The sequence below is a fragment of the Trematomus bernacchii genome, unplaced genomic scaffold (genome assembly GCF_902827165.1).
Source record: "Trematomus bernacchii unplaced genomic scaffold, fTreBer1.1, whole genome shotgun sequence".
Lineage (NCBI taxonomy): Eukaryota > Metazoa > Chordata > Actinopteri > Perciformes > Nototheniidae > Trematomus > Trematomus bernacchii.
Window position 1 is genome coordinate 2,245,726 of NW_022988043.1, and position 26,701 is coordinate 2,272,426.

At 40.9% G+C, this 26,701-nt stretch overlaps 1 protein-coding gene across 2 annotated transcripts; it reads right to left on the bottom strand.

Moving 5' to 3' along the window:
* Positions 1-3,028: 3,028 nt before the first annotated feature.
* Positions 3,029-21,767, bottom strand: anapc5 (anaphase promoting complex subunit 5). 2 transcript variants are annotated; one of them, XM_034118602.1, is made up of 18 exons: positions 21,622-21,767; positions 21,279-21,498; positions 20,696-20,775; positions 20,327-20,436; positions 19,792-20,035; positions 19,563-19,629; positions 19,286-19,387; positions 18,998-19,188; positions 18,710-18,791; positions 18,262-18,354; positions 17,522-17,703; positions 17,115-17,250; positions 16,884-16,958; positions 16,144-16,265; positions 15,950-16,057; positions 15,595-15,742; positions 14,764-14,926; positions 3,029-4,000 (listed from the first exon to the last, which is right to left on the bottom strand). In XM_034118602.1, the coding sequence occupies exons 2-18, from the start codon at positions 21,474-21,476 to the stop codon at positions 3,780-3,782; spliced, it is 2,322 nt and encodes a 773-aa protein (XP_033974493.1). In that variant the 5' UTR covers positions 21,477-21,498; positions 21,622-21,767; the 3' UTR covers positions 3,029-3,779. The 2 variants fall into 2 exon arrangements, with proteins under 2 accessions (XP_033974493.1, XP_033974492.1); XM_034118601.1 differs by having other exon boundaries at positions 21,279-21,767.
* Positions 21,768-26,701: the final 4,934 nt, after the last annotated feature.

Below are 26,701 nucleotides of genomic sequence, written 5' to 3' on the forward strand. Positions count from 1 at the left end.
TAATTGGGCAATTTGTCTGAGAAAGAGGGGAGTTTGTTATCAACCATCAATTACAAGCTAGAGCTTTACTAAATAAATAAAAACACCTCAGGTTGTTTGCCTGTTTTATCAAAATGTCTACCTAAACTTTTCTTCTGGTGTAAGTTGATCCTGAAAACAAAGAGTATTTAGAAGAAACTGAACGTGTTGTTTTCTACCGTGACTCTCTAATGAAACTATTACTTTTTGAATTGTAAAGGTTTAATATCGAGTAGAGGTTAAAGGTGGGGTAGGTAAGTTTGAGAAACCGGCTCGAGATACACTTTTTGTTATATTCCATGGAATGCTCTTAACATCCCGATAGCAATGAATATCTTAAGTGCTTTGACAAAAAATCCATAAAAAAATTTCATCTGTGGAAGCCGTAGTACTGTAAAAAGCACGACCAATCATTTTAGCCGGCCCGGCTAAAATAACTGGATGGCCTACCTGCCTGTCAGCCTTCCATCTGTGCACAAACTTATCTCGTGCCCTCATTGGTCATGTGCGCGTTCGTGTGTGTTGGAGGAGGGGCTCTGTAAGGAAGTGGCAGATTTTTTCCGGTTGTGTATTTTCAAATTCTAGCGCACTCGAGCTGGTTTCTCCAAAATTACCTAGCCCACCTTTAAGTGAACGTATAGTATATTCTGAAAAATACATTTGCAGATATATTTTTCTAAACATGCATTGTTCTTATGCCATGTTTGTTGCCATGCTTGTTATTAAACATTTTGAACAAAGATGTTTTATTTTACCACACGGACCCTCACTGCTACATTTTCTTTTAGTCAGATTTTGTTCTTCTGTGTTTTTAATGAATCTCATACGAGGATGATTAGAGACACATGTGAAAAATGTATTTGAAGTATAAGTTTAGTGGCAATCCAGAATATTTCTGCTTAGATAAATGTCAATTGAGTCACTCTCTATCCTCAAAGGAGGTAACACATAGGTTTGAGCCTGTGAGGCACTGATGAAAGTATTACAATTTCTATATATTTGCACTTTTAAAACAGGGTGCTTGTGATTTCAATGCGGTTAACCAAACATGTTCTATTATATATATTTACAGCAAGACTGGTAAATCATTGTTTTCACTCAAATACAAATTCTAAAGAAACCAGGACTGAAATCTTAAGGGTTGGCATAGTCAATTTCTTGCCTAATCCTTTCCCTTAACTTAAAGGTCCCATGTCATGGCCATTTCTACTGATCATAATTCCATTGTTGAGGTCTACTAAAATACATTTATATTGTGCAATTTTCCAAAATCACATTGGTTTCTCATACAGCATCTCTGTATAGTATGTGTATTCACTCTCTGTCCTAAACGGCTTGTTGGAGCTCCTGCCCCCCCTCCCTGTGAGACCAGTGGCCGTCTGCGAGACAGCGAGACACAGCGAAACCTAGCCCGAAACACACACACACACCCGCAGCCTGGCTGGGAGTTTGTGTGTCCCGCTCCTCGCAGCAGCGAGCCTCGCAACGTCCCGCTGAGTGTGTGTGTGTGAGAGGAAGTCCGCGGATTGGTCCAAACATAATGGCTCCGCGGACGTTACGTTACGTCACTATACCCAAGAAGTAAACAATGGAAAAAGAGAAATCCCCAACGAGGCGTTCTGGGGCAGCATAGACAGGTCTTTTCTGTGTTAGAGTTTTACTCGCTACAGGGTGTACTTTGAGGGTTTTTGACTCTGCAGACCGTTTACATGCATAAAAAGCTACATAACACACAAGGGGACGGGTAATAACCAGAAAAGCATGACATGGGACCTTTAAATACATTTAGTCCAGGGCACAAACAGTAAAAACATAAAAGCAGCAGGCTTAATAAATGTTTCGCTTGGGGAATTAAGATTCACTGGTTATACGATTTGCTGTCAATTAACTTTGTCTATTGACTAACTTAATTAACTCACCGTTTCAGCACTTGAACATACATTGAATTAATTGTTTTCCTCATTGGACTGTAAACAAAACTTGTACAGCACTCATGACCCCCGAAGAGACTGACCCTGTTTTACTTTCACTGTCTGGTGAGTTTCAATCAGCACTCGGTAAATATCTCCACTCATGTGTGCTCGTTGAGAAAATGAAAAACCAACAACATGCGGCCAATGGGAACAAAGCTCACTCACGAGTCAGATTTGTATAATTCATAAGTTTTTCTAAGCTCAAAAATATTTTAAGCTGCTTTAAAAAAATAGAAATCTGATTGTTTTTTAAAGGAAACGCAATATCTCTAAGATAGTAGATATTTTCTTTCTCATGTAAATTCCTCTGCTGCAATGAAAAGCACTCAAATAAAACACAAATAGCAAGCTTTCTGCTATAAATGGTTTTGTGCAAATTGATGAATAAGAATAGGTGGTTTGAATCCCACTTCAGCAAACTATACAACGAACATAAACACTCTTAATGCAATACACTCCGCATTTTGTTAACACACACATTCCTTTGGTAGTGTGTTATAACGAACATTAGTTAATCCTAAACTTTGATCTGGCCCACGTACTGTACACAGTTATTTGTAATCTAGACAATCATTTAAAAACAGGCCCCATTTGGCCCCGGGGACTGAAGCCAGAATACAACAAGCAACAGTGAAAAGATTTGACTGGTGAGAGTGTGGAGTATCACATGACGAGTGATATTTACATAGAAAGCAGGCCTGCTTTCATTGTGCACCGCTGTTATCTATCCGTTTGTCCAGTGAATGACACGAGACCAAACATGGCAGTTTCAGGGAGCATGCACAGATGATAAAAGAGACAGAAGAGACATTTCCTGTCGAGGGCTCTACTTTCCTTAAAGATGCTTGAGCAGCAACTATTTCCACTTGTACAGAAACCTATATCATACACTACAAGAAAGGGAAAGCCCCAAAAAGCAGAATAGGGCTCCTTTAAAAAAAAAAAAAAACTGTTACTACACTCTCACAGAGAGATGTTCTCAGATACATTACCCATCACAATTATTCCTACTTGAGCCAGATGAACTGAGAACCAAATAAGACAAAACAAGTCGTTTATTTTCCTAAAAGAAGAGCAGCCAGTAAGCCCGTCAGGCCACCTAAATGTAATGTCATCATACAAAAAGTCTTTATCTCAAATTGTGACAGACGTGAGTGGAATACGGATAGTATCTGGTGTTATGTCATCGAAGGGCTATTGCATTATAAATGTGGTCACGATTTTCTCCTTCGGATTCCAGCTTCATCTGTATTCTTCAGCCGGAATATGAATTATCCTGGCCACAGAAACACATTCATCTTGTGGCTAACTGTGATATTACCTTCATTCATCATGAAGCGGCGGGTAAATCAGCACAGCCGTGACAGCACCCGATACACTTTCAACCTTTTGTGGGGAGGCATGTTATGTCTGTCTGACAATCCTGGAGTGTTGCTGGGGTTGAAGTGTTATTAAACACGCTATGTTAAATGTTTATCATCAGGCCACCATTCAAATCTGTACCCGGACAAGAGTGCAGAGACGAGGGATCTATTTTTGGACTACCGGTAACTCAGCCTTGTATATGACTACTGACATTGTCTTCTCTAATTATTACCCAGGCATTGCGTGCAAAGAGTTCCACAATTGCCTAAATATTTGCAAATGAAATGTTTTAGTGCTGACAGAGGAGGACAGATCTTTGTCACCATCTAGAGGTGCGCAGCAGGTACTCAACTCAGGAGCGAGAGGAGGTGCTGTGTCCTTTTCAGCCAGAATGACTCCTGTTGGTTGTTGGACAGGATGAAGTTACAGTCGCATGGAGACTGGAGGCGCTGGGGATTGCAGCTCCTGGTCCAGCAGCCGGAAGAGCATCGCACTTTTGTGGCAGTGCGAGGTTTGTCCCAGGGAGCGGTGGAGCAGGGCCTGCAGGTAGTGGACGTCCCGCAGCCGCTCCTTACAGTTCAGCTTGGAGAAATAGCCTGCTGCCTCATTTAGCGTGTCAACGGCCAAACCCGCCAAGTGAAAATCTGCAAAGAGACAACAAGAAGAGTTTATAAAGAAGGTGCACAGCTACACAGACCTGTGATATAGATGAGTCATAAAATAGAATAATAATAATAATTAAAGCTGCAAGCAGCGTTGAGCGGGTCTTCGACGCTCCGCAGGCTGTTGTCCGTACGTCGACGTCAGGCAGATGTCTCGAGGACTCGGTCGTTGGCAAACGTGGGAAGTTTTAGGCCGATCGGACAATGTATTTAGGAGTTACAGCAGTATCATAAACATTGTGTTTGATGGAAAGTGATCAGTCGCCATGGCAACGGAATTTGATGACACCCCATAATACGCCTAGATGTGTTGAGGGCTGCATTGTTATCAAACCTGTGACGTTTTGGGCCGTTTGGAGCATGTTAACTGGAGTTATGAGAAAACAGTGTTTCATGGCGACCATGTTGTTACCATAGCAACGACATTTGATGAAATCTCAAAACTGACACATATATGTGTGTCGAGGGCTTGACGGTTAGCACACATGGGAAATTTGAACACTTTTTACCATTTACACAGGAGTTATAGCAATATCGTGCTTAACGGCGAGGGATGCGTTGCCATGGCAACAGCTTTTGAGGAAAACTCACTATTGTCATATTGATGTGTTGAGGGCCGGACCATTAACTGTCATCTGAAGTCTGGTGCAGTTTGGACCATTTTCCATCGAGTTATGACAACACTGTGTTTCATGGCGAGGGATCTGTCACCATGGCAACGGCATATGATGACATCCCATAATTGGCGTAGAGCTGTTCAGGGCTAGGGTTAAGGACAAAGGAGCCTCATTCACTTTACATTGGGGTTGTTTGCGTGGTGCAGACACGTAAATGTAGCAAAGTTCGTGACTCCACCACGCACTGCGGTGTTAAGGAGTCGTGGTGGAGTCACGCATTCTGGTGAGACCAGGTTGGTCTTACCACATGGCCTTCCCTTGCATAATCTCAAATATTTTGTATTTGTATTTAAGCTACCAACGTGTAACAGAACCATGTCATGTTTGTTGTTCTCTGACACAAAACATCATGTTGAATCAGTCAAAAACAAGATCATTGCCATTGGCATGATGGCTTCTGGTTTGGAACACAAAGTTCTGTAAGTAAGTTTCACTTCTTTCGGCTGCTAAACCTTAACTTGTTTTTCACTTATCATCTTGTGTAATCTTTATCTTGTGTTATTTCAAGCTTTTAATTCAGATTGACATGTATGGTATGGGTGTTAGTGTCCCAACAATTCTGTATCTTGTGTAAGTGTATCTGATTATTGCAACACAGCAGCTGCAAGAGAACTATCGATTTTTAGCCGTGTGATTCCATGGATTGTTTATTTTGTTATAACAAAGGTCAAGTGTTTCTCAGCAGAAAGTTAACCATCCAGTTCAGCAGTTGATATGGGAGCACCAAAAACTGAAGTTCAGGAAAGAGCCAACGCAAAATACTTCTCCGCTCATGTCTTCTGCTTTAATTCCCCACAGCTTCCAATAAATAGTTTAAAAAGTTGTTTAGAATGAGTATGATGCTTTAAACCAAAGTGTTAATGACTGAAAACCCTGGTTAACATTCAGTCATGTGATTTTTTTTAAAAAACAAACAGTTATCAGAATCAGAATCAGAATATAATTATCATACCAGTATATGCACTTGGCTACCAAAACATGAATAGAGTGTGGTTAAAGTATGTGTGTGATGTCATGTCAATAACAACAGAGTGAAAAGGGTCAGGGTTGGGACAAATGTAATTTCCACTTGTGGATTTATAAAGTATTTCTTAAAGGAGAGGTGTCATGGCCATTTCCACTGATCATAATTCCATTGTTGAGGTATACTAAAATAGATTTATACTGTGCATTTTTCCAAACTCACATTGGTTTCTCATACAGCATCTCTGTAAACTACTTGTATTCACTGAATTTCACTATCTGCCTTTAACGGCTCGTTGTAGCTCCAAAAGCTCCAGCCCCCACCCTCCCTGTGAGCACAGTGTGCTCTGATTGGTCGGGACGTTGTGAATCGCGCTGAGCTCCGTGGAGGTGTTGCTTCCTTGTTTAGGATACATAGCGAAACACAGCCAAACTCATCCTGAGCACAAACAAACTCACATCCGAAGTAAAAACAATAAGTGTGGCTTGATATTGAGTAAGAAAAAGGTTGATAAACGCTGTGAGAATGGGTCTGCAGAGAGAATTTTGACGCGATCCCAACTGTCTGTTATCAGCCTGCAGCCAGGGAGGAGAAATCAGCTGAGCTGCCTGCTTCCTGCACACAGATGTGTGTGTGAGGAAGTCCGTGGATCGGTCAATTTGGACCAATCAGCGGGGGCTTAACGTAACGGCTCCGCGGACGTAACGTAACGGCTCTTCGGGATTGGTCCATTTCGTTCCGGGTACCGCTTGACATCATGCCGTACCCGGAACGAAATGGAAGACTCAAATGGCCAGTGACGTATCTCCAACGAGGCGTTTTGGGGAGGTATTTTCTGTGTTAGAGTTTTACTCGCTACAGGGTGTACTTTGAGGGTTTTGACTCTGCACACCGTTTACATGCATAAAAACCTTCATAACACACAAGGGGACGGGTAATAACCGGAAAAGCATGACATGGGAGCTTTAAATCTTTAGTCTTAATCCTAAACAATTGAAAACTCTTTGCTAAGGAAAGGTAGGGAAAGCTTGTGTTCAAATATTCAAAAAGGTCAAGGAGAAAAATGAGCCATCACAATACTGCAGATAGCTACATGTCCAAAGAAAGTTGCCATTGAACAAAAAGTAAATAAATAATTAAATTAAGATGGTTTGTGTAGTTATAGTACTCAGATCCTTGACTTACTGTGATTAAAAGTATCAAACATCAATGCAAAGATACTTTTTTTAATGAGTAATATGAGCAATTATTTCCTGTGTTCAAAATCCTACTTAAGTAAAAGTACAGGAGTCTTCATAAAGTATCATATGCTGTCTTGTACCTTGGTGTTACTACAGAATATGTGTTGTGTTTCTACTTGAATCTCTTTTTATATCCAAATCTTCTATGTACATAAATGTTTTTTTCTGTCTTTGTGTAGAAGTTTGGTCCAAAACCTGTTTGTTTTTGTGTGCTGTATGCAAACATAAAAAGGGGAAACTAACATCACCCTTTTCAAAGTTAGATCTAAACATCAGAGCTAGAGATGCTATGAGATACAAGACCACAGAGATGTGATTAGCTATGATATTGTGATACAATCATGGCGTATCTGCCCCTGAGGTGTGAAAGCATTTAAAGACAATGGTGACCTGATACAGTATCTACTACAGCTGTCGAATGTGTTTGAATGGACTTCTAAGAACTCAGTTTGATTATTTTTCATTATTAACTTCTAGATGATGACCACAGTGTTATCCAATCTTGTTTATAGTGCTTTATTGAACAGGGAATGGGGGCCAAGATTGTATAAAGAGACTTTAAGCCCCCTCACTGTCCCTGTTGATCCAAAGTGGCGGGACTGCAGGGCCCATTATCTAACAAACATGATAAGCTCCACTGTGCAAGTCACCACAGTAGCTGATTGGTTGGGATATTTCATTTCATTTTTATTTGTCCCGCTCATGGTACGCATAGCCAAATGTACAATAATTGCCAACAAAACATGTCTCTACACACCATTGAACGAAAAGGAGCAGGGAGAAGAATACAATCTTATATGACCTGCCCCTTTCTAAAAAAAACAAAAAAAATAAATACAAATAGATGGTCTGCCCTTCATAATAAAAAAAAATGTTCACAGCCACACATAAGAGTACACCCTCATCTGAGTCCTACTGGAGAAGAAGGTGGAAAGCGGCGCCTAATAATAATAATAATAATTAAAGCTGCAAGCAGCGTTGAGCGGGTCTTCGACGCTCCGCAGGCTGTTGTCCGTACGTCGACGTCAGGCAGATGTCTCGAGGACTCGGCCGTTGGCAAACGTGGGAAGTTTTAGGCCGATCGGACAATGTATTTAGGAGTTACAGCAGTATCATAAACATTGTGTTTGATGGAAAGTGATCAGTCGCCATGGCAACGGAATTTGATGACACCCCATAATACGCCTAGATGTGTTGAGGGCTGCATCGTTATCAAACCTGTGACGTTTTGGGCCGTTTGGAGCATGTTAACTGGAGTTATGAGAAAACCGTGTTTCACGGCGACCATGTTGTTACCATAGCAACGACATTTGATGAAATCTCAAAACTGACACATATATGTGTGTCGAGGGCTTGACGGTTAGCACACATGGGAAATTTGAACACTTTTTACCATTTACACAGGAGTTATAGCAATATCGTGCTTAACGGCGAGGGATGCGTTGCCATGGCAACAGCTTTTGAGGAAAGCTCACTATTGTCATATTGATGTGTTGAGGGCCGGACCATTAACTGTCATCTGAAGTCTGGTGCAGTTTGGACCATTTTCCATCGAGTTATGACAACACTGTGTTTCATGGCGAGGGATCTGTCACCATGGCAACGGCATATGATGACATCCCATAATTGGCGTAGAGCTGTTCAGGGCTAGGGTTAAGGACAAAGGAACCTCATTCACTTTACATTGGGGTTGTTTGCGTGGTGCAGACACGTAAATGTAGCAAAGTTCGTGACTCCACCACGCACTGCGGTGTTAAGGAGTCGTGGTGGAGTCACGCATTCTGGTGAGACCAGGTTGGTCTTGCCACATGGCCTTCCCTTGCATAATCTCAAATATTTTGTATTTGTATTTAAGCTACCAACGTGTAACAGAACCATGTCATGTTTGTTGTTCTCTGACACAAAACATCATGTTGAATCAGTCAAAAACAAGATCATTGCCATTGGCATGATGGCTTCTGGTTTGGAACACAAAGTTCTGTAAGTAAGTTTCACTTCTTTCGGTTGCTAAACCTTAACTTGTTTTTCACTTATCATCTTGTGTAATCTTTATCTTGTGTTATTTCAAGCTTTTAATTCAGATTGACATGTATGGTATGGGTGTTAGTGTCCCAACAATTCTGTATCTTGTGTAAGTGTATCTGATTATTGCAACACAGCAGCTGCAAGAGAACTATCGATTTTTAGCCGTGTGATTCCATGGATTGTTTATTTTGTTATAACAAAGGTCAAGTGTTTCTCAGCAGAAAGTTAACCATCCAGTTCAGCAGTTGATATGGGAGCACCAAAAACTGAAGTTCAGGAAAGAGCCAACGCAAAATACTTCTCCGCTCATGTCTTCTGCTTTAATTCCCCACAGCTTCCAATAACTAGTTAAAAAAGTTGTTTAGAATGAGTATGATGCTTTAAACCAAAGTGTTAATGACTGAAAACGCTGGTTAACATTCAGTCATGTGATTTAAAAAAAAAAAAAAACAGTTATCAGAATCAGAATCAGAATATAATTATCATACCAGTATATGCACTTGGCTACCAAAACATGAATAGAGTGTGGTTAAAGTATGTGTGTGATGTCATGTCAATAACAACAGAGTGAAAAGGGTCAGGGTTGGGACAAATGTAATTTCCCCTTGTGGATTTATAAAGTATTTCTTAAATCTTTAGTCTTAATCCTAAACAATTGAAAACTCTTTGCTAAGGAAAGGTAGGGAAAGCTTGTGTTCAAATATTCAAAAAGGTCAAGGAGAAAAATGAGCCATCACAATACTGCAGATAGCTGCATGTCCAAAGAAAGTTGCCATTGAACAAAAAGTAAATAAATAATTAAATTAAGATGGTTTGTGTAGTTATAGTACTCAGATCCTTGACTTACTGTGATTAAAAGTATCAAACATGAATGCAAAGATACTTTTTTTAATGAGTAATATGAGCAATTATTTCCTGTGTTCAAAATCCTACTTAAGTAAAAGTACAGGAGTCTTCATAAAGTATCATATGCTGTCTTGTACCTTGGTGGTACTACAGAATATGTGTTGTGTTTCTACTTGAATCTCTTTTTATATCCAAATCTTCTATGTACATAAATGTTTTTTTCTGTCTTTGTGTAGAAGTTTGGTCCAAAACCTGTTTGTTTTTGTGTGCTGTATGCAAACATAAAAAGGGGAAACTAACATCACCCTTTTCAAAGTTAGATCTAAACATCAGAGCTAGAGATGCTATGAGATACAAGACCACAGAGATGTGATTAGCTATGATATTGTGATACAATCATGGCGTATCTGCCCCTGAGGTGTGAAAGCATTTAAAGACAATGGTGACCTGATACAGTATCTACTACAGCTGTCGAATGTGTTTGAATGGACTTCTAAGAACTCAGTTTGATTATTTTTCATTATTAACTTCTAGATCAGGGGTAGCCAACACGGTGCCCGCGGGCACTTGGTCGCCCGCAGAGGCAACGTGAGTCGCCCGCGGGGCATGTTCTAAAAATAGCTCGCCAAGCAAATCCAAAATGTATAAAATACACAAAACAAAAAAGGAAATGTAATTAAAAGAATCTACCCTATGCATAAACGAAACCTAAATCATAGCGAACTCTATCTACTTACTACAACTCTATATCTATCTAACACCCCTCCTCCCCCCACCCCCAAAATTAATATCTACCAATCACGTTCTTGCTTGATTTGCGGGACCAGCGAGCGTTGCAGTCTGGAAGAAAAGCAATGTGGCACCTCCCCGCTGATTTTCCTTCTGGCAGAATCTACACAACACATCAGCCCCATTGAACAGCCTATCATGCCAGCCTATACAACACATGGGGGGCAGAGTTTTACTCTGTGTGTTGCAACTTGCATATCTTTATTGCACTTGACGCACACACACGCATGGCGTAATTTCCACCTGGGACAGGGGGGAAATGTCCCCCCCACTTTTCGAAATCCCGTTTGTGTCCCCCCACTTTAAAAATATGTTTATTATTTTTTTTTAACGCAAGCCGTCGATCGCCACGGAGGAGCTCACAGCCTCTGTGAGCGAGCGAGACAGAGCGAGCGAGCTTGGGAGGGAGGGAGGGAGAGGGGGAGAGAGAGAGCGAGAGAGCTGGGGGGGAGGGAGGGAGGGAGAGAGAGAGAGCTAGGGAGAGCATACCTTTATCTATTTAATATAGATAAAGTAAGAAATCATTCCAATGTGTACTATAGGACAGTAAAACAAATCAAAAAACAGTTTGAAAGGGGAGTGATTAGTAAAATAAGCATACATAAAAAGAAAAAATGCTAACTAGGTAACATAAGATAAGAATAAACCAGTTTAAATGATTTGTTATTGGTTGTGATCATATTCTAAAGACGTTTGGATTATTGAAAAGTATACAGCTCTCTTTCATCTGAGTGTTGAGAGCTGTATCCATCAATTCATGTTGTGCTCAAAGTGCTCCAGATTGATGCATTTCACTTCAACATTAAAAAATAATCTTCCTGGGGGTGCATGCCCCCCGACCCCCCTAGAGGAGGTGAGGACCCCCCTGGAGGAGGTGAGGCCCGTCCACCCCCAAATAAAGCAGGTTAAAATAATTAGATTGCAAACATGTTCTTTTAGTAAACACTGCAAACGGGTCCCACAGACCCAAACAGCAAACAAAGGTTAAAGGTCAGCATATCATAATGTTAAAATGTGCTAAATATATACACCGCAAAAAAAGAAAAGAAAAGTAAAAGTAGCCCCCGACTTGTTTTATTTTTTTAAAGTAGCCCTCACCCTAAAAAAGGTTGGTGACCCCTATTCTAGATGATGACCACAGTGTTATCCAATCTTGTTTATAGTGCTTCATTGAACAGGGAATGGGGGCCAAGATTGTATCAAGAGACTTTAAGCCCCCTCACTGTCCCTGTTGATCCAAAGTGGCGGGACTGCAGGGCCCATTATCTAACAAACATGATAAGCTCCACTGTGCAAGTCACAACAGTAGCTGATTGGTTGGGATATTTCATTTCATTTTTATTTGTCCCGCTCATGGTAAGCATAGCCAAATGTACAATAATTGCCAACAAAACATGTCTCTACACACCATTGAGCGAAAAGGAGCAGGGAGAAGAATAAAATCTTATATGACCTGCCCCTTTCTAAAAAAAAAAAAAAAAAAAAATACAAATAGATGGTCTGCCCTTCATAATAAAAAAAAATGTTCACAGCCACACATAAGAGTACACCCTCATCTGAGTCCTACTGGAGAAGAAGGTTGAAAGTGGCGCCTAATAATAATAATAATAACAATTAAAGCTGCAAGCAGCGTTGAGCGGGTCTTCGACGCTCCGCAGGCTGTTGTCCGCACGTCGAGGTGTGTGTCTAGGTGTCTCGAGGACTCGAACGTTGGCAAACGTGGAAAGTTTCAGGCCGATCGGACAACGTACATGGGATTTACAGCAGTATCATAAACATTGTGTTTGATGGCGAGTGATCTGTCGCCATGGCAACGGCATTTGATGACACCCCATAATATGCCTAGATGTGTTGAGGGCTGCATCGTTATCAAACCTGTGAAGTTCTGGGCCGTTTGGACCATGTTAACTGGAGTTATGAGAAAACCGTGTTTCACGGCGACCATTTTGTTACCATGGCAACGGCATTTGACGAAATCTCAAAACTGACACATATATGTCTTTAGGGCTGTACCGTTAGCACACATGTAAAGTTTGAACACTTTTTTTACCATTTACACAGGAGTTATAGCAATATCATGCTTAACGGCGAGGGATGCGTTGCCATGGCAACAGCTTTAGAGGAAAACTCACTATTGTCATATTGAGGTGTTGAGTGCCGGACTAGTAGCCATCATCTGAAGTCTGGTGCAGTTTGGATCATTTTCCATTGACTTAAGACCAGTGGCGTCGCCTGGCCTTGGCATCCGGGGCTTGAGCCCCGAATGTTTTTTCTCTAGCCCCGGACAATTCTCCCTCAATAATATAATACATTAACCGTGCTTTACGTGAACCTCATCATGACACAAGAGAGGACGGCAGCACTGTAATTTCCCGTGTTCAGTGAATGCAACAGAGGCATGACACCAGACCAATCGGAGAGTTGCATGGAAATAAACGTGTGCTTGTGTCATTCACATTGTAACAGTCGCGGGTGTACTGTGTGTGCGTGTGGGGAGTGTTGCAGTAGAATATTCCACTGTAGTGCCGCCGCCACTGTGGGCTAAGCCCCAAATGTTTTCAGGTCCAGGCGACGCCCCTGCTTAAGACAACATTGTGTTTTTTGGCGAGGGATGCGTTGCCATGGAAACGGCATATGATGACATCCCATAATTGGCGTAGAGCTGTTGAGGGCCGGACCATTAGCCATCATCTGATGTCTGGTGCCGTTTGGACGTTTTTCCAGTGAGTTAGGACAACACAGTGTTTCATGGCGAGGGATCTGTCGCCATGGCTACGTCATATGATGACATCCCATAATTGGCGTAGAGCTGTTGAGGGCTGGACCATTAGCCATCATATGAAGTCTGGTGCAGTTTGGATCATTTTCCATTGACTTAAGATAACACTGTTTCATGGCGAGGGATGCGTTGCCATGGAAACGGCATACGGTGAGATCTCAGATTTCTCGTAGAGCTGTTGAGGGCCAGACCATTAGCCATCATCTGAAGTCTGGTGCAGTTTGGAACCTTTTCCATTGAGTTAAGACAACATTGTGTTTTTTGGCGAGGGATGCGTTGCCATGGCAACGGCATATGGTGACATCCCATAATTGGCGTAGAGCTGTTGAGGGCCGGACCATTAGCCATTATCCGTAGTCTGGTGCAGTTTGGATCATCTTCCATTGACTTAAGACAACATTGTGTTTTTTGGCGAGGGATGCGTTGCCATGGAAACGGCATATGATGACATCCCATAATTGGCGTAGAGCTGTTCAGGGGCCGGACCATTAGCCACCATCTGAAGTCTGGTGCAGTTTGGACAATTTTCCATTGACTTAAGACAACATTGTGTTTTACGGCGAGGGATGCGTTGCCATGGAAACGGCATACGGTGAGATCTCAGATTTCACGTAGAGCTGTTGAGGCATGGACCGGTGATATAAAAGTGAAGATTGGTGGACGATGGGACCGTGTCCATTGGAGTTACAGCGACACCGTGTTTTATGGTGAGGGATTCGTTGCCATGGTAATGCCATATTAAGTAACATAAAATTTGACGTAGAGCTGTTCAGGGCCGCAGTGTTAACCATCATGTGAAGTTTGGTGGCGTTGTGAGCATGTCAGTTTGAGTTATGACATCATCGTGTTCCATGGCGTTTGATGGGCCTAGCATCGAGCGAACGCGAACTTTGGCGCCAAATCACGGCTGCGCCGTGCGAAAGAAAAAAACTTCCGTGATAACTTTGAATTGCCCATGTCTGGAGATGCTACCCGACGAATTTCTAGTCGTACGGATAAAGTCCCTGGGAGAAGATAGATTTTGCGCGGAGGACGAGAAACGCTTTTTTGTTCGTCTCCGCACCTTAGATATGCGTAGCGAGTTTCGTTCGTTTACGTGAAAGTTAAAGTGGGGGGAGTTTACGTTAAAAACGGAAGTGGGCGTGGCACATATTTACACATATTAGACATGCAACAGTTATTACTGTGGACAATACCCACAGGAGCAAATTAGGGTGAAGTGTCTTGCCCAAGGACACAACGGCCTGACGCAGTGGGCGGCCGAGGCGGGTTTCGAACTGGTGTTCCCCAAACGCCCCTTGATCTGATGATCAACGCTCTAGCCCACTGAGAGTGCATGCTGCTCTGTTTCTTTGAATGGTAATATCTGTTCTACCTTAATTTAATGTCTATGAGATCAGATGTACTGCGAAGTGGTCAGTTACCTGCTTGCCCTTGTCCATTTGGCCTGAACCCAGCCACCGCCATCTGACAGCGTGCGGTCAGCAGCAGGGCTCTGCCCTTGTCCATGACCGATCCGTGGGCCAGAACAGGCTCGATGGCTTCATGCAGAACACTCAGAGCGTGCTCAGGAACTCCCAACATCAGCTGCAGACAGAAAACAGAGACAATTAGAACGGCACTCAGAGCAAAAACATCTGCCAAGGCCAATGGTGCATTCACATGCTCCTGGGCTGGTCACATCTTTCCAGTTGAAAGGTTATTTCCTGACTGATGTGTCCATGAGCTTTGAGTATTTACTTTGGAACAACATTGAGATTTTATTGCTCAAAACATTTAAAAATCAACTTGATAGCTGTGTTAATGTGAATATTCACATATAGGAACTATTTTCTTTTAATTATGAAATGCAGCACTTATGCCCATTCTTGCCATGTTATTGTAAGTGAAAAATAATTTGTGTATCTTCCCCGTGATTTGAATCCGCTCAAAAATGTAATGTGTTCTTACTTGGCCTATGCCTCACCCTATGAAAACATTTAATTGAAAATGGTTTTAGTTTTTCTGTAATCCTGCTGAAAAAACAGAGCAGTCAAATGTAAGAAGCTTCATCAAGTTTAATATAATTCTATGCTCCTGTAAAGCAATTACCTTGATGCTCTACAAATAAAATAGCTTTGCACCACCTAAAGAAAGCAAGCATGTTGTATTTTTTTTAATTTTATACACCAGCCGTAATGCAATGCTTTGTAATGCTTTGTAATGCTTTTGTGATTTGTATGTGGGAACATTTTGATGTGTTTCTTGTGAATGACCTGAGTGAAGGCCAGGTGCAGGATGGTCTCTGAGGCCAGGGACTGGAGGTGGTGCTGCCTGGCCAGAGCCAGGGCCTGCAGGAGGAGAGGGAGAGCTGTGGAGAAGCCACACGACTCCCAGTGGAGCTCAGCGGTGGAAAGCATAACTCTGTATGAGACAGAAAAGGGCATGACGCACACAAGAAGAAAATGCAGCTCATACCGAAGCTTGAACGTCATACATTAAATAGTTATGGTAGCCCTAAAATAAGTGAGTCAATTCAATTGCATAAATAAAAAGAGAATGTAGGCTAAGTTGAAGTAAGTTCGCTGTCCTCTACACTCCAGGACACATCAGAATGGATAAAGTGTCTACCTGATGACCACCTCTGTGCATTTAGTCCTCTCACAGTGCACCTGCAGCCGCTGCAAGACGCTGTACGCCTCAGTGCTGCGGTTCAGAGCCTTCAGAACTTGAGCTTTCCTGTCAGAAAACACACTGTTACAGCTCCGACACAAAATACAAACGTTAGCGACAGCCATTGTTAGAATAAAGAGTCTTGCTGTTACCTGTAGAGACCTTCTGTTTTGTTTAAGGCAGAGATGGCTGTGACTAGTGGCTCTGCCAAATGGTATTTCCCTTCGTTCATGTGTCTGTCAAACTGGATTTTCAGATCACACAGCATCCAGAGCTGAATTAAAGATTGAGGTAAAAATAACAAAAATATCATTATTTAGTACATTTCTTATCATGGATTATGCAAGCATTCAAGAATAAAGCAACGTCTCCCACATGCCTTAAGACCTAAATAATGAAATCTGACTTTTGACACCTGTTTTAAAATACACAAATTATAACGCTGTAAAATAGCGGTAACTGTCATCATTACATCGTAAGCTTCGGATTTAGGGAGATTCCTGTTATTTAGTGTGCTTTAACCTTTTTTAAATCACATATTTAAATATAGTACATTAAATCATTATATTCATTTTAATATAAATGTTAATAGTAGACAGTTAGACAACTTCAAAACTGAAAAACATTCAATCCCCATGAACCATTTAGTGTAAACAAACTAGGTCAAATGGAAAAAAGATGTGCATTTCTCCCTGCATTCATTAAACATTATCTAAGTAAGGCAAGAAGCAAACATTTTGTTGGTTTAAAAATAAGCCTAACAAATTCATTTAATAGAAGCATTACAACTTTGTGTTTGTTACAGTTTGCTGGCCAGCCTTAACACTTTTTCTCAACGTCTTCAGTTACTGATGTCTGCCCTGAATATTACAGTAGGGTTAAGAGAACGCACCTTTGCATGCTGGGAGTGAGGAGGAAACTGTTCTTTCAGATGCTGGAGAATGTCTGAAACGGCACAGTACAGGCCCTGCAACAGAAGCAAACAGACATGTTGAAGTCAGGGAGCTGTAAGGAAGACCTGATCCATGTTTATCACCTTTCCCTCAATGTCGGGTCACCTGACTAATGGATGTGCTGGAGCAGGGCAGGAAGCAGACGGACGAGATCGAATTAAATGTGTTACCTGCTCAGCGTGCAGCTCGGCCAGGTGGCAAAGAGCCACAGCGAACGCCTCCGTGTTGTTCTGCTGGACCCCGAAGTTGACTTGCTCCAGACTGCTCATGTTGAGAAGCAGCTGGGCCTGCTGCAGAGCCATGGTGCTGCACGAGACACAGGAAAAGGGCTGCTCCTGAATCATGTATTTTTACACCTTAACTTGTAATATGTATTTTTATACTCAAGACAAGTTTGTGTTGTACATTAGATGTGATAAACGTTAATCCATGCGTCAAAACATGAGACATTTCAGGCGTGTTTCACAGAGATGATTTGTTGCGAGTGAAGGGACGGTTGCCTGCGAGCATGCAGTTCACTGTAAGTGAACACAACTGACAAATGGGTGTCAGGGGGGAGCGAGTTGAAGAGCCTGACCTCTTGCCGTACATCCTCCATATGGACGTAGTCTGGGCCAGGCTGATCTCGATCAGCTCCGAGAGGCTGTGCTTCCAGTGCAGGATGTCAGTGTCCTTCAGAGCGTCCATCAGTTTGTGGGCTGTCTTCCCCTGTGTCGCCCCCTGCTGGACCAGAGACTGAATGCCCAGAGAGGCCAGGTACTACAGCAGAGAGGGTTATCATCAGTGTGGTGGACAACACGTCAAAATAAAACCTATGCAAAGATCTGGTTAAGATGTGTACAATCAATGATGAAGGATGCATTCTGTGCTGCTTTTTTTGCTATGTGTGGCAAGCTCTGTTTTAACTTGCTGTATTTTTTTTTATTTAAAAGCTTCCTATATATTAAGGATTTAAAAATGACTTTCTTACTCAACATTGCAAACAAGAATAACATGCAAACTACTTGGATGAATTTGTGTTCACATTAATCAGAATTATTTAATAATAACATTTCATAAAAATGCAAAACAAAATTCAAACTCAGAGGTGAACATATATCAAAGTTGAGATAATTGTAATTCTAATTAACAAAGCAGTTTCGTACAGACGTTTATATTTGTTTCTTATGTTATGCTCACATTTAAGATGACAGCATTTTGTGATCAGGATTTGGCTGAATGGTTTTCAAATTGAGCCAAGGCAATTAAAACATAATGAATTAACTGCCAGCCACTTTAATAAAGGCATTCTTATTACAGCGCTTATGTGGCACTCACTGGCAGGCAGAAATGGGCAGCCATTTTCACGGAGTCCTCCGTCAGCACCGTGCTGTCAGATCCCTTCATCTGCTCCAGGGTGTACAGCCAACTCTGACACACAGACAGGGAGGAGTAAAATAAGGTACACTCATATTAAATTCAGACATAATTAACCATTTAGTTCATCAGTCACATGAAGTAAATTAATAACAATAGCCGTATTATGTTAAAGTCTGTTTCCTAGTTTCTTAAATATTTGACCCCAGCTGAACAGCAAATGTAAACTGTTGTAGAGGGTCCCACCTTTAATTTAGACTGAAGCACTCTTTATGCACTAGGCATTTCTGAAGTTAAATAGAATTTTTTCCAAATCAAATCTGCATTAAAATCGTGATGCAAGAAAAAAATCTGACTTTATCTCACAATAAAGTATTATCGTATAGTTGTGTAGAATAACATATTTTACCAGACAGTGCTGCAAGCACACGTGATCGTTGGACTCCTGGGCAATGCGGATGGCTTCCTGTAGAGCCAGATCAGCCTGCTGACTAATGGAGAGCAGATATTGTAATAATAATAATAAAGCTTTATTTATATAGCACTTTTCATACAGCATGTGCAGCTCAAAGTGCTTTACAAAATGGCACACATCACAAGTTAAAAATAAGCCACAAGCCACATTTTAGCCATGTTTACAGATACTCTGTTTTTGGAACATGTTCACTGTTAAGACTCCACCAGTTCTTGTACTCACTAGTGGCCGAAGCGACAATGCAGGCTAGCCAGGTTGAGAGCTGCGTAGCGGAGACTTCGGCCGTAGCCCTCGTCCCCGTTGCTCTTTCCTTCATTACCAGACAGGATGAGGCGGTCAAAATAATGTAAGAGACAGTGGGCGGAGAGGAAGATGTCCTGGACTCTCATGCTGTTCAGGTAGTTTAAATAATGCTGAGGAGAGAGTGAAAATCACAGAGTTGATACAAAAGATAATCCCGCTATGGAAGACTTTTGACATAGTAGAATAAAATGAGAGGACGGAGCTCACAGCCTCAGCAAAGTCCGGGTTAAACTTCAGCATGTTGTTGAGCTCTTCCTGCAGCGCAGCAGGCTTTAGAGCTTTGTTCTCATCGTTCTTCAGAAGATAAGCCTGCAGAAAGATGTTTTAAAACACTGTAAGAACCCTAAGGTGCTATATGACCATATCTAGGTTAAACAAAGGATGCTGATGCCTGGTTCATTTATTATCTATTGTGGCAAATCTACAAATTAAAACAAGAATGCATTAATACAGTCAGATAAAGTTTCTTGATTTAACATCTCACCTGTCTTGCAAGAAAGTACTCAGCTTGTTTCTGTGACAGAGGGCCACTGCTTGGAGTATTGTCATTCCTACAGTGGGGCAGAAATAACACAAGATCAGCTTTTTAAAATCCCTCTGATCAGAAGTTTGACCAGTTAGTAATCTGAACACATTGCGCAGACACACAGTGAATACATTTATAGTAGTAGGTGCCAATGATTAGGACAAAACCCAATTTATAATCCACTTACCGAAGCTCTGACTCATGCAGTGGGGTGTCCAGCTCCTCTCTGTCTATCCGGTCTCCCACAGTATCCTCAGTGCTGGTGAGGTCCATGTCTGAGTCGTCAGCGACCAGCGCCGGCAAACTGACCCGCCCGTCAGCAGGCTTGGCGTAGTGACTGTGGTAGTAGAGCTGCAGGGACTTGTACAGCTTGTAGACCTGACTGAAAGACAGCTTGTTGTAGGCCAGAAGCATGTGTCTCATAAAAAGACCTAAAAAATAGGAGGGAAACAAATGAATGCAAAACCTCTTAGTGAGAATAACACAGACAATTCAGAATTTAAAGGGACAATCAAAATGTTATGAATGTTGTATGCGATCCATGGAGAAACAGAAGATATTTTAAATAAAGCATGCACTTAAAATATACTCCGGCCTGATTCTCCATTACATCTAAAACAAGTTAGACTGTCACTACAATAAAATGTTTTACCTTATACAACCCCATTTCAATAAAACCAAAGTATCCCTTAAAAAGCTGAGAAATCCTTTGTACTACTCACCTACAACACTGGTTTTATAAGCCTCAGAATCAAAAGCAGTGAATGGAGTGGGAAGAGTAGAAAAGAAGTACTCCATGTCTTTCAGCTCTCCATCTGCCATTTCCTGCAGCCTTTGAAGGAAAAAGACCCTCAGCATCTACACAGGTCCAAACTTTAACATTATTGTGATATTGTATTATCTAACAGATTGGTTATCATTTCACTAGATGCCATACCAAATGCTACATCAAAAGTATGTGCTACAATTTCTTAAACTTAAGAGACAATGAAAGCACCAGTAACTAAGTAGCCTGGTGACCCTTTCTACCAAAGTTACAGCATTACCTGTTAGTGAAGTAATTCCCAGTGTTTCAGACGGAAGCAGCGTACCTTTGTTTGACAGCATAAGCAGTCTGAGGGCAACACTCCTCCACAGTCTTCAGGAATTGGCCAAGAGTCAGGTCTGGACCCTGATAACAAACAAGGTACAGAATCAGCATTCCTTAATTAGTCCAACACAGGGGAAATGTACATAGTTACAGCAAAGAGACAGTACTAATAGAGAGAAATACAAACTGTAACAGTATTTAGTCAAGTGAACAGTAGGCTATTTAGTAAAGCACACACACACACACACATAACAATTGAATTAAAACATAACATATATAAAATAAATAATTACAAATTTCAAGTATAAAAAGATAAGTAGGAGCATTATAAAAACATAGAAGAAGTAATGAAGTAGCTGCAGAATGACAGTAGTAAATTATATATTTCCTAGTTTATAAGTATATAGATTTATGTCAACATTCTTGTTACAGATGTTGGGTACTGCAATTCAATTCAATCTTTATTTCAGACTCAAGGTCCATATCACAATAAGAATAAGCAGCCAGTATTATAATTTAAACAACTATGAAACACCTGCACCACAACACAGAGGTATGCAAGATAACACATTTATAAAACCAACCTGCTGCAAAGGTAGGATGAGTTTGTTAAGCCTCCTTCTCTCGGGCAGAGTGGTTTTAGACGCAGTCATGTCGTACAGCAGCGCCAGGACGGATATTTTATACGGAGTCACCCAGTCTTTGATCCCAAACACGTTAGCGTGGACCACTCCGTTCGTCATCATAGGGTTGAAATACAAACTCTCATGCACGCTCGCCATGTTGCCAGGTCGTGTTAACCTGCTGTCAAGAAATAACCTTATTTTGTGGCACAGTGGGTCACCATTTAACGGAAAGAATAGTCCAAGAAGCTACACAGAGAGCAGCAGCTAGCTAACAGTAAGCTAGCATCTCAAGTTTGTTTACCTTCAGATTAAAAGTCTCAAGAAGGCAATAATGTATCAACATTAGTATCATCTAATTTGGAAGATAAGGCATTTTACCGACTCAGGTAGGTCGTTTTATTTAAAACATGTTGACAGAAGTTGCCTCTTTGCTTTCAAACAACCCTCCCTCTGTCCCCTTAATAATACGTCACTAAGCGACTGTTTTTCATAAAACTTAATTTGCAGGTATCAAGCATCAAGCAATGCTGCGATAACAACAGCAAGAAGAACAAGTAAATAATAATGACATGTAGGTGATATACTTTCAAAGGCCGATACTGAAGGACTAGTATGATTTAAGATGACTTTTCCCCTGGCTTGTCACAGTAAGTATATCTTTATTTTGAAGGTATTAACCGGAAGTGGTTGTATGATCTTGTCTATGGCTTGACTGGACGCTAAATCTTGTGCAGAAGTGGCGCGCAATATACTATCATCATGTTGACGATTATTGCCGCTAGATGGCAGAAAGTCATTATTATTTAAACGAAACTCAAGTCAATTGTTGACTCCTTCAGCGTCGAGGTGGACACAATATCACAAGTGACAGGCATACTTCCGGTGAATATGTGCACATGAACATTTACAACAGCTCTGTCTGACTATTCAACAATTACAAAGCTTTTTGCAGCTGCTAATCATAGATAGTATATCCTGAAAAAAAGCTTAAAATAGTAAGATATCAATAGCTGATACGTTTCCAAGTTACCTTTCGCCATATTTATTTGTTCACAAAATGTCTGCCTACTTTTCATCGAGAAATAGGGTGTGGATTTACAAGTATCATACATTCACTGATCATTTGATTATGTTTCCCAGTACGTTTTATGAAGGAACAAAACCTTTCAGAATGCAGAGGAAACACTTTTGCTATTTCAATAAGATATATTGTATGGTTTGGATATGATACACTACATACAAAGCCCTCTTTTTTGAGAAGTTCAGTGTTGCTCACTCATTTGGAAACTGATGTAACTTTTGTGAAGAAACTTTAAGATTTCTAACATAATATTCAAATGCACAGTGTCTCCATCCGCAGCAATAGAAGACCTTACTAATTGGAGGGTTAATTGGATTTGAGTTTAACAGGGATTCAATCAATTACATGTAGATAATCCTTTCCTGTAGTCCAGAATACAAATCTTTTGTCTACCTATGAATAGTATCCACAATGTGTTTGTTATTGGTTTAGGGTTGGGGACCGGAAACATCATTATTGGATGGACAAGGAATGTTAAACAGGTTGTGAGGAAGGAGGTAAAGGAAGGACCCCTTGCATGGTACAATAAACAACTTAATCCAGAAGATGGCAGTATTGAACCTGCAGCTCATGCAGTCTGGTTTAAAATGTGCTCTCATCAGGAACAGGTTTGAGAGGCTCAGGAGACAAACAATGAGCCCCCTCTGCCCACACCACCGCCCCTCTCACTCTATTGCTTGGTGATGTGAATTCGGTAGATGGTGCACAATGACACCTGTCAGAGTTGATATTTTTGAAATGCTTGAATAAATTGACTGTAAATGCCTCTGTCAATGCATGAGTCACTGCAGGCCAACATTGCCAATTGCATGACTGCACTGTTTGTTGATATTTAAAGAATCAGGACAAACTTTTGTTTTGTGTCTTTCATCTGATGTGCCTGTCGTTATTTTCTAGGTTTCGTGAGCAATGGCTATCGAAGAGTTTGAATTTGATGTAAATCATCCCATCCAAACCTTTATTCACAACATTGCACAAATGATTGACTCTCAAAAACAATAATAAATGGCTGAAAGTGTATTGTCATATTATAGCTACCATATAGGAACAAGTATTTATTCAAAAACAGATTTAAGTGCCCCAAGTACAATGGATTGACCCCCCCCCCCCCCCCTCTCATTTATTTTTATTACCTGCTATCATTTCAGTAGGTGCCACTTCCCTAATGGAGGATATTGCATTTTAGAATCAGCTCTTTTCTACCTGGAACTTCATAAAAAATGTTGAGTATACAATAATTGCTTTGCTTACAAGCTGGCTCATCTTCAGCCCCAAATACTTAACATGATTGATTTCTCAGTATTTTCTTTTAGAAAATGGTTTCGACCTTTTGAAAGAAATACGCTTTTCTTGCAGAGAGTAAGATGGGAATATTGATACCACTCTGTATGATGAATAGGAAACTACAACCAGCAGCCGGTTATCTTAGCTAAGCATAATGACTAGAAACCGCTGTGTATCTATTACAGTAGCTAATATCATCGGTTTTATTTTCTGATGGCTGGAAATGTACTTGTGAAACTCAATCTTAACACCTTTCTTACATAACCACTACACGTTACAAGCCTCTCCATCACTTTCTTCTCGGTTAACGTTGTCTGTCTTTCAAGAATCTCACAACGTTTCTGTTATGTAAGCCACCAAACTCGGCCTATATTCCATTTTTATTTTCAATAATTTTGCTGCAGGTACTAATAGGAAAGTCTGTGAGACCGCTTTGCCCCCAGCCAATCTTGCTCTACCTTGAATCATGGCCTTATTAATTAACTTATTGAACTGCCCCGTTTTCAAAAGGTCACATTCAGCACCCTTCGCAATTCAAGGATTTTGCCTAACATATCCTCACACCAGACAATGATGTTCTTACAGTCTTTTTTTCTTCCTATTAGAAAATGCCAGAGTATACAGCACAGGTTTTCTTTTTTGAAGTACTTGTGTAGCTGCTGTCTGATTAGGCTTTAATGATGTGACACCTTTTAATCATCATGATATCAAAAGTGGATGATTGCATTTTTCTCCTGCCTCTCTGCTGTTTCGGTCTGACTTCTTAAGCTTTCTGAATAGATTACCAGAGATAAACCTATTGTGCCGTGTGTGAGAAATGACAGACCTCTGTGTACACTGACCCTGACTCAGCTTCCTGCTGCTTACTCAATGTCCCTAAATGGATTAAGTTGTCAGTTGGACAGCCCATCTGAGATTTTTAATATCCAGCCTGAGGTATATCAAGCAACCGTCTGCCAAATGGTATCAGAGGGATTAGCCTCGGTTTTATTGCAACTTTCTCTCTCTCTCTGCTCCTTTTCTCATTTAAGATATGGTCATGCCCTCTATGATTCCTTGAGGGTTTTTCACTTTTACATTAATAACACATTGAAGAGACGAATACAAATACATATTATGTTTTATAGCTTAAATGTATTGCATATGTGTGGTAGAGAAACCCAGACCACTCCTACAGTACGCCATGGTTCAGACATGGCACTAACATGCCTCTTTTGTGCTCCACGTTGCTCAAGTGACCACTTGATCGAATCTCACTTCCCCGCTCTATGTAAATAAACATGAACATCGTTTTGGTTTGCATATAAAACACATATTGAAAAGTAGTTCTGGTACTGGTTTGTTGTGTGTGTGTATACAATTATTATGGAAATATGTGATGACTATTGAAAAAAGAGCCACAGTGTTTACCACAATTTCTCCGCTCGGCGGCAATAGGCTATTGTGTAATATGTATGGTTTTTCTGATCATTTTTATAAACTCTAAAATCTGTGAACATTGTCTATTGACAGTTCCCAAGAACCGACACCATCTCGTTTCCCCGGCAACATAAGTGCAAAGACCTCCAATAAGCTGGGGCTAAGAGCATTCGGGCGGGTGTCAAATCTGTTGAACACCACCCTAAATTACCATCAGTGTGATTATACCATCAAAGACAAGAGAATTACTCTCTATAGTTTCTGTGACATGAAAAATACTTTCAAAAGAGATGGCCAAAAGCCAAAGAGTCATGGGTTATTACGAATCCAATCTTCAGCCACATTAAAGGTGCTTCCCTGTATACTCTGAAAAAAAGATGGTAAATCGCGACCCAGACCCACTCTGAAGGTGGTTTTGAGCAATCGGATCTCTTTGCCTCCTCAAAGCATCTTTGGTGCATACCTAAAGTGATCGGATCACGGCCTACATTTACTAACTTCATCATTTTGTGTTGTTTCCACTCAACCAAAAACATCAACAACAAAAAAAGGCAGATAAGAGTGTGAAAGAAACACAGCAGACTCTTGAAGACTTAAAGGGGACCTATTATGCAAAATCCACTTTTTCACATCTTTTATACATAAACATGTGTCCCCTCTGTGTACTGTAAAGAGATTCTGAAAGTTTCAGGAAAAAAGATTTGCTCACTTTTTGTCCTGATTCATTTATATAATGTCTGAAAATGAGCTGATCAGATTTTGGCCACTTTATGATGTCATAACGATGTTTTGGATTAGCCAATCACCAACCAAGGTAACCCCCACCACCTTATCACCTGAATCTCCTCCTAGAGCACCATTGTGTTCTTTTTAACCAAATATCTCTCAGAGGGGCGTGGGGAGTGGCTCCTTATATTCATCTAAAGTAACAGACAGAGAATCAGCCCTTTTGAAACAGGGCTGAAACAGAGGGGTTTATGGGATGCTACAATGATCTGTTTGGTGTTTCGAGGCAAACACTTCAGAGACATGTCTTGTATATAACTGAGACCTATAATATATTGATGAAAAACAGTATAATAGGGGACCTTTAATAGATTTGTAAAGAGACACGAAACTAACCAGCAGCTTATTAACCTTAAGCGAGAGGACACAGAGATCATTCGGAGCGCAAATGACACCCACCTCTAAAAGTATGCAATAAACGTCCATTTCAGCCTCTTTGCAGGGATCCAATCACTTTGAATAGACCCTGACTTCCCCTATCCATGGTGCTGAAGTACTGTCCATAGTGCTGAGATTGTAAACACTTTAGTATAGAATGAAGTCTGACAGTGCGTTTGGACCGATTTCATCACATTAAGTATCCACGGAGAGAAACATGTCAGTTGTCTATGTGTATTCATGGATTTCCTTCCCTTGGAAAAGTGTTTGGTATACTGAGCCTGTTTACTTGTGCTTGTTTGTGTATCTGTGCGTGTGCGTATGAGTGTGAGGGTGTTTTTATACCACAAAAATAACTTGAAACTGTAGCTTTGGGTCGTGACAGAGTCACATACCAAACTGCCTTCGATACAATACTTTGAAAAGTTAAACT

What these genes read in the sequence shown, in the direction of transcription:
- anapc5 (XM_034118602.1), bottom strand. Translation starts at nt 21,476, where the DNA reads ATGGCGAGCGTGCATGAGAGTTTGTATTTCAACCCTATGATGACGAAC. An exon ending in TGTGCTTGCAGCACTGTCTG is followed by an intron (nt 18,355 to 18,709) that starts GTAAAATATGTT and finishes TCTGTGTGTCAG; the next exon opens with AGTTGGCTGTACACCCTGGA. An exon ending in AAATGGACAAGGGCAAGCAG is followed by an intron (nt 4,001 to 14,763) that starts GTAACTGACCAC and finishes GTCTCTTTGCAG; the next exon opens with ATTTTCACTTGGCGGGTTTG.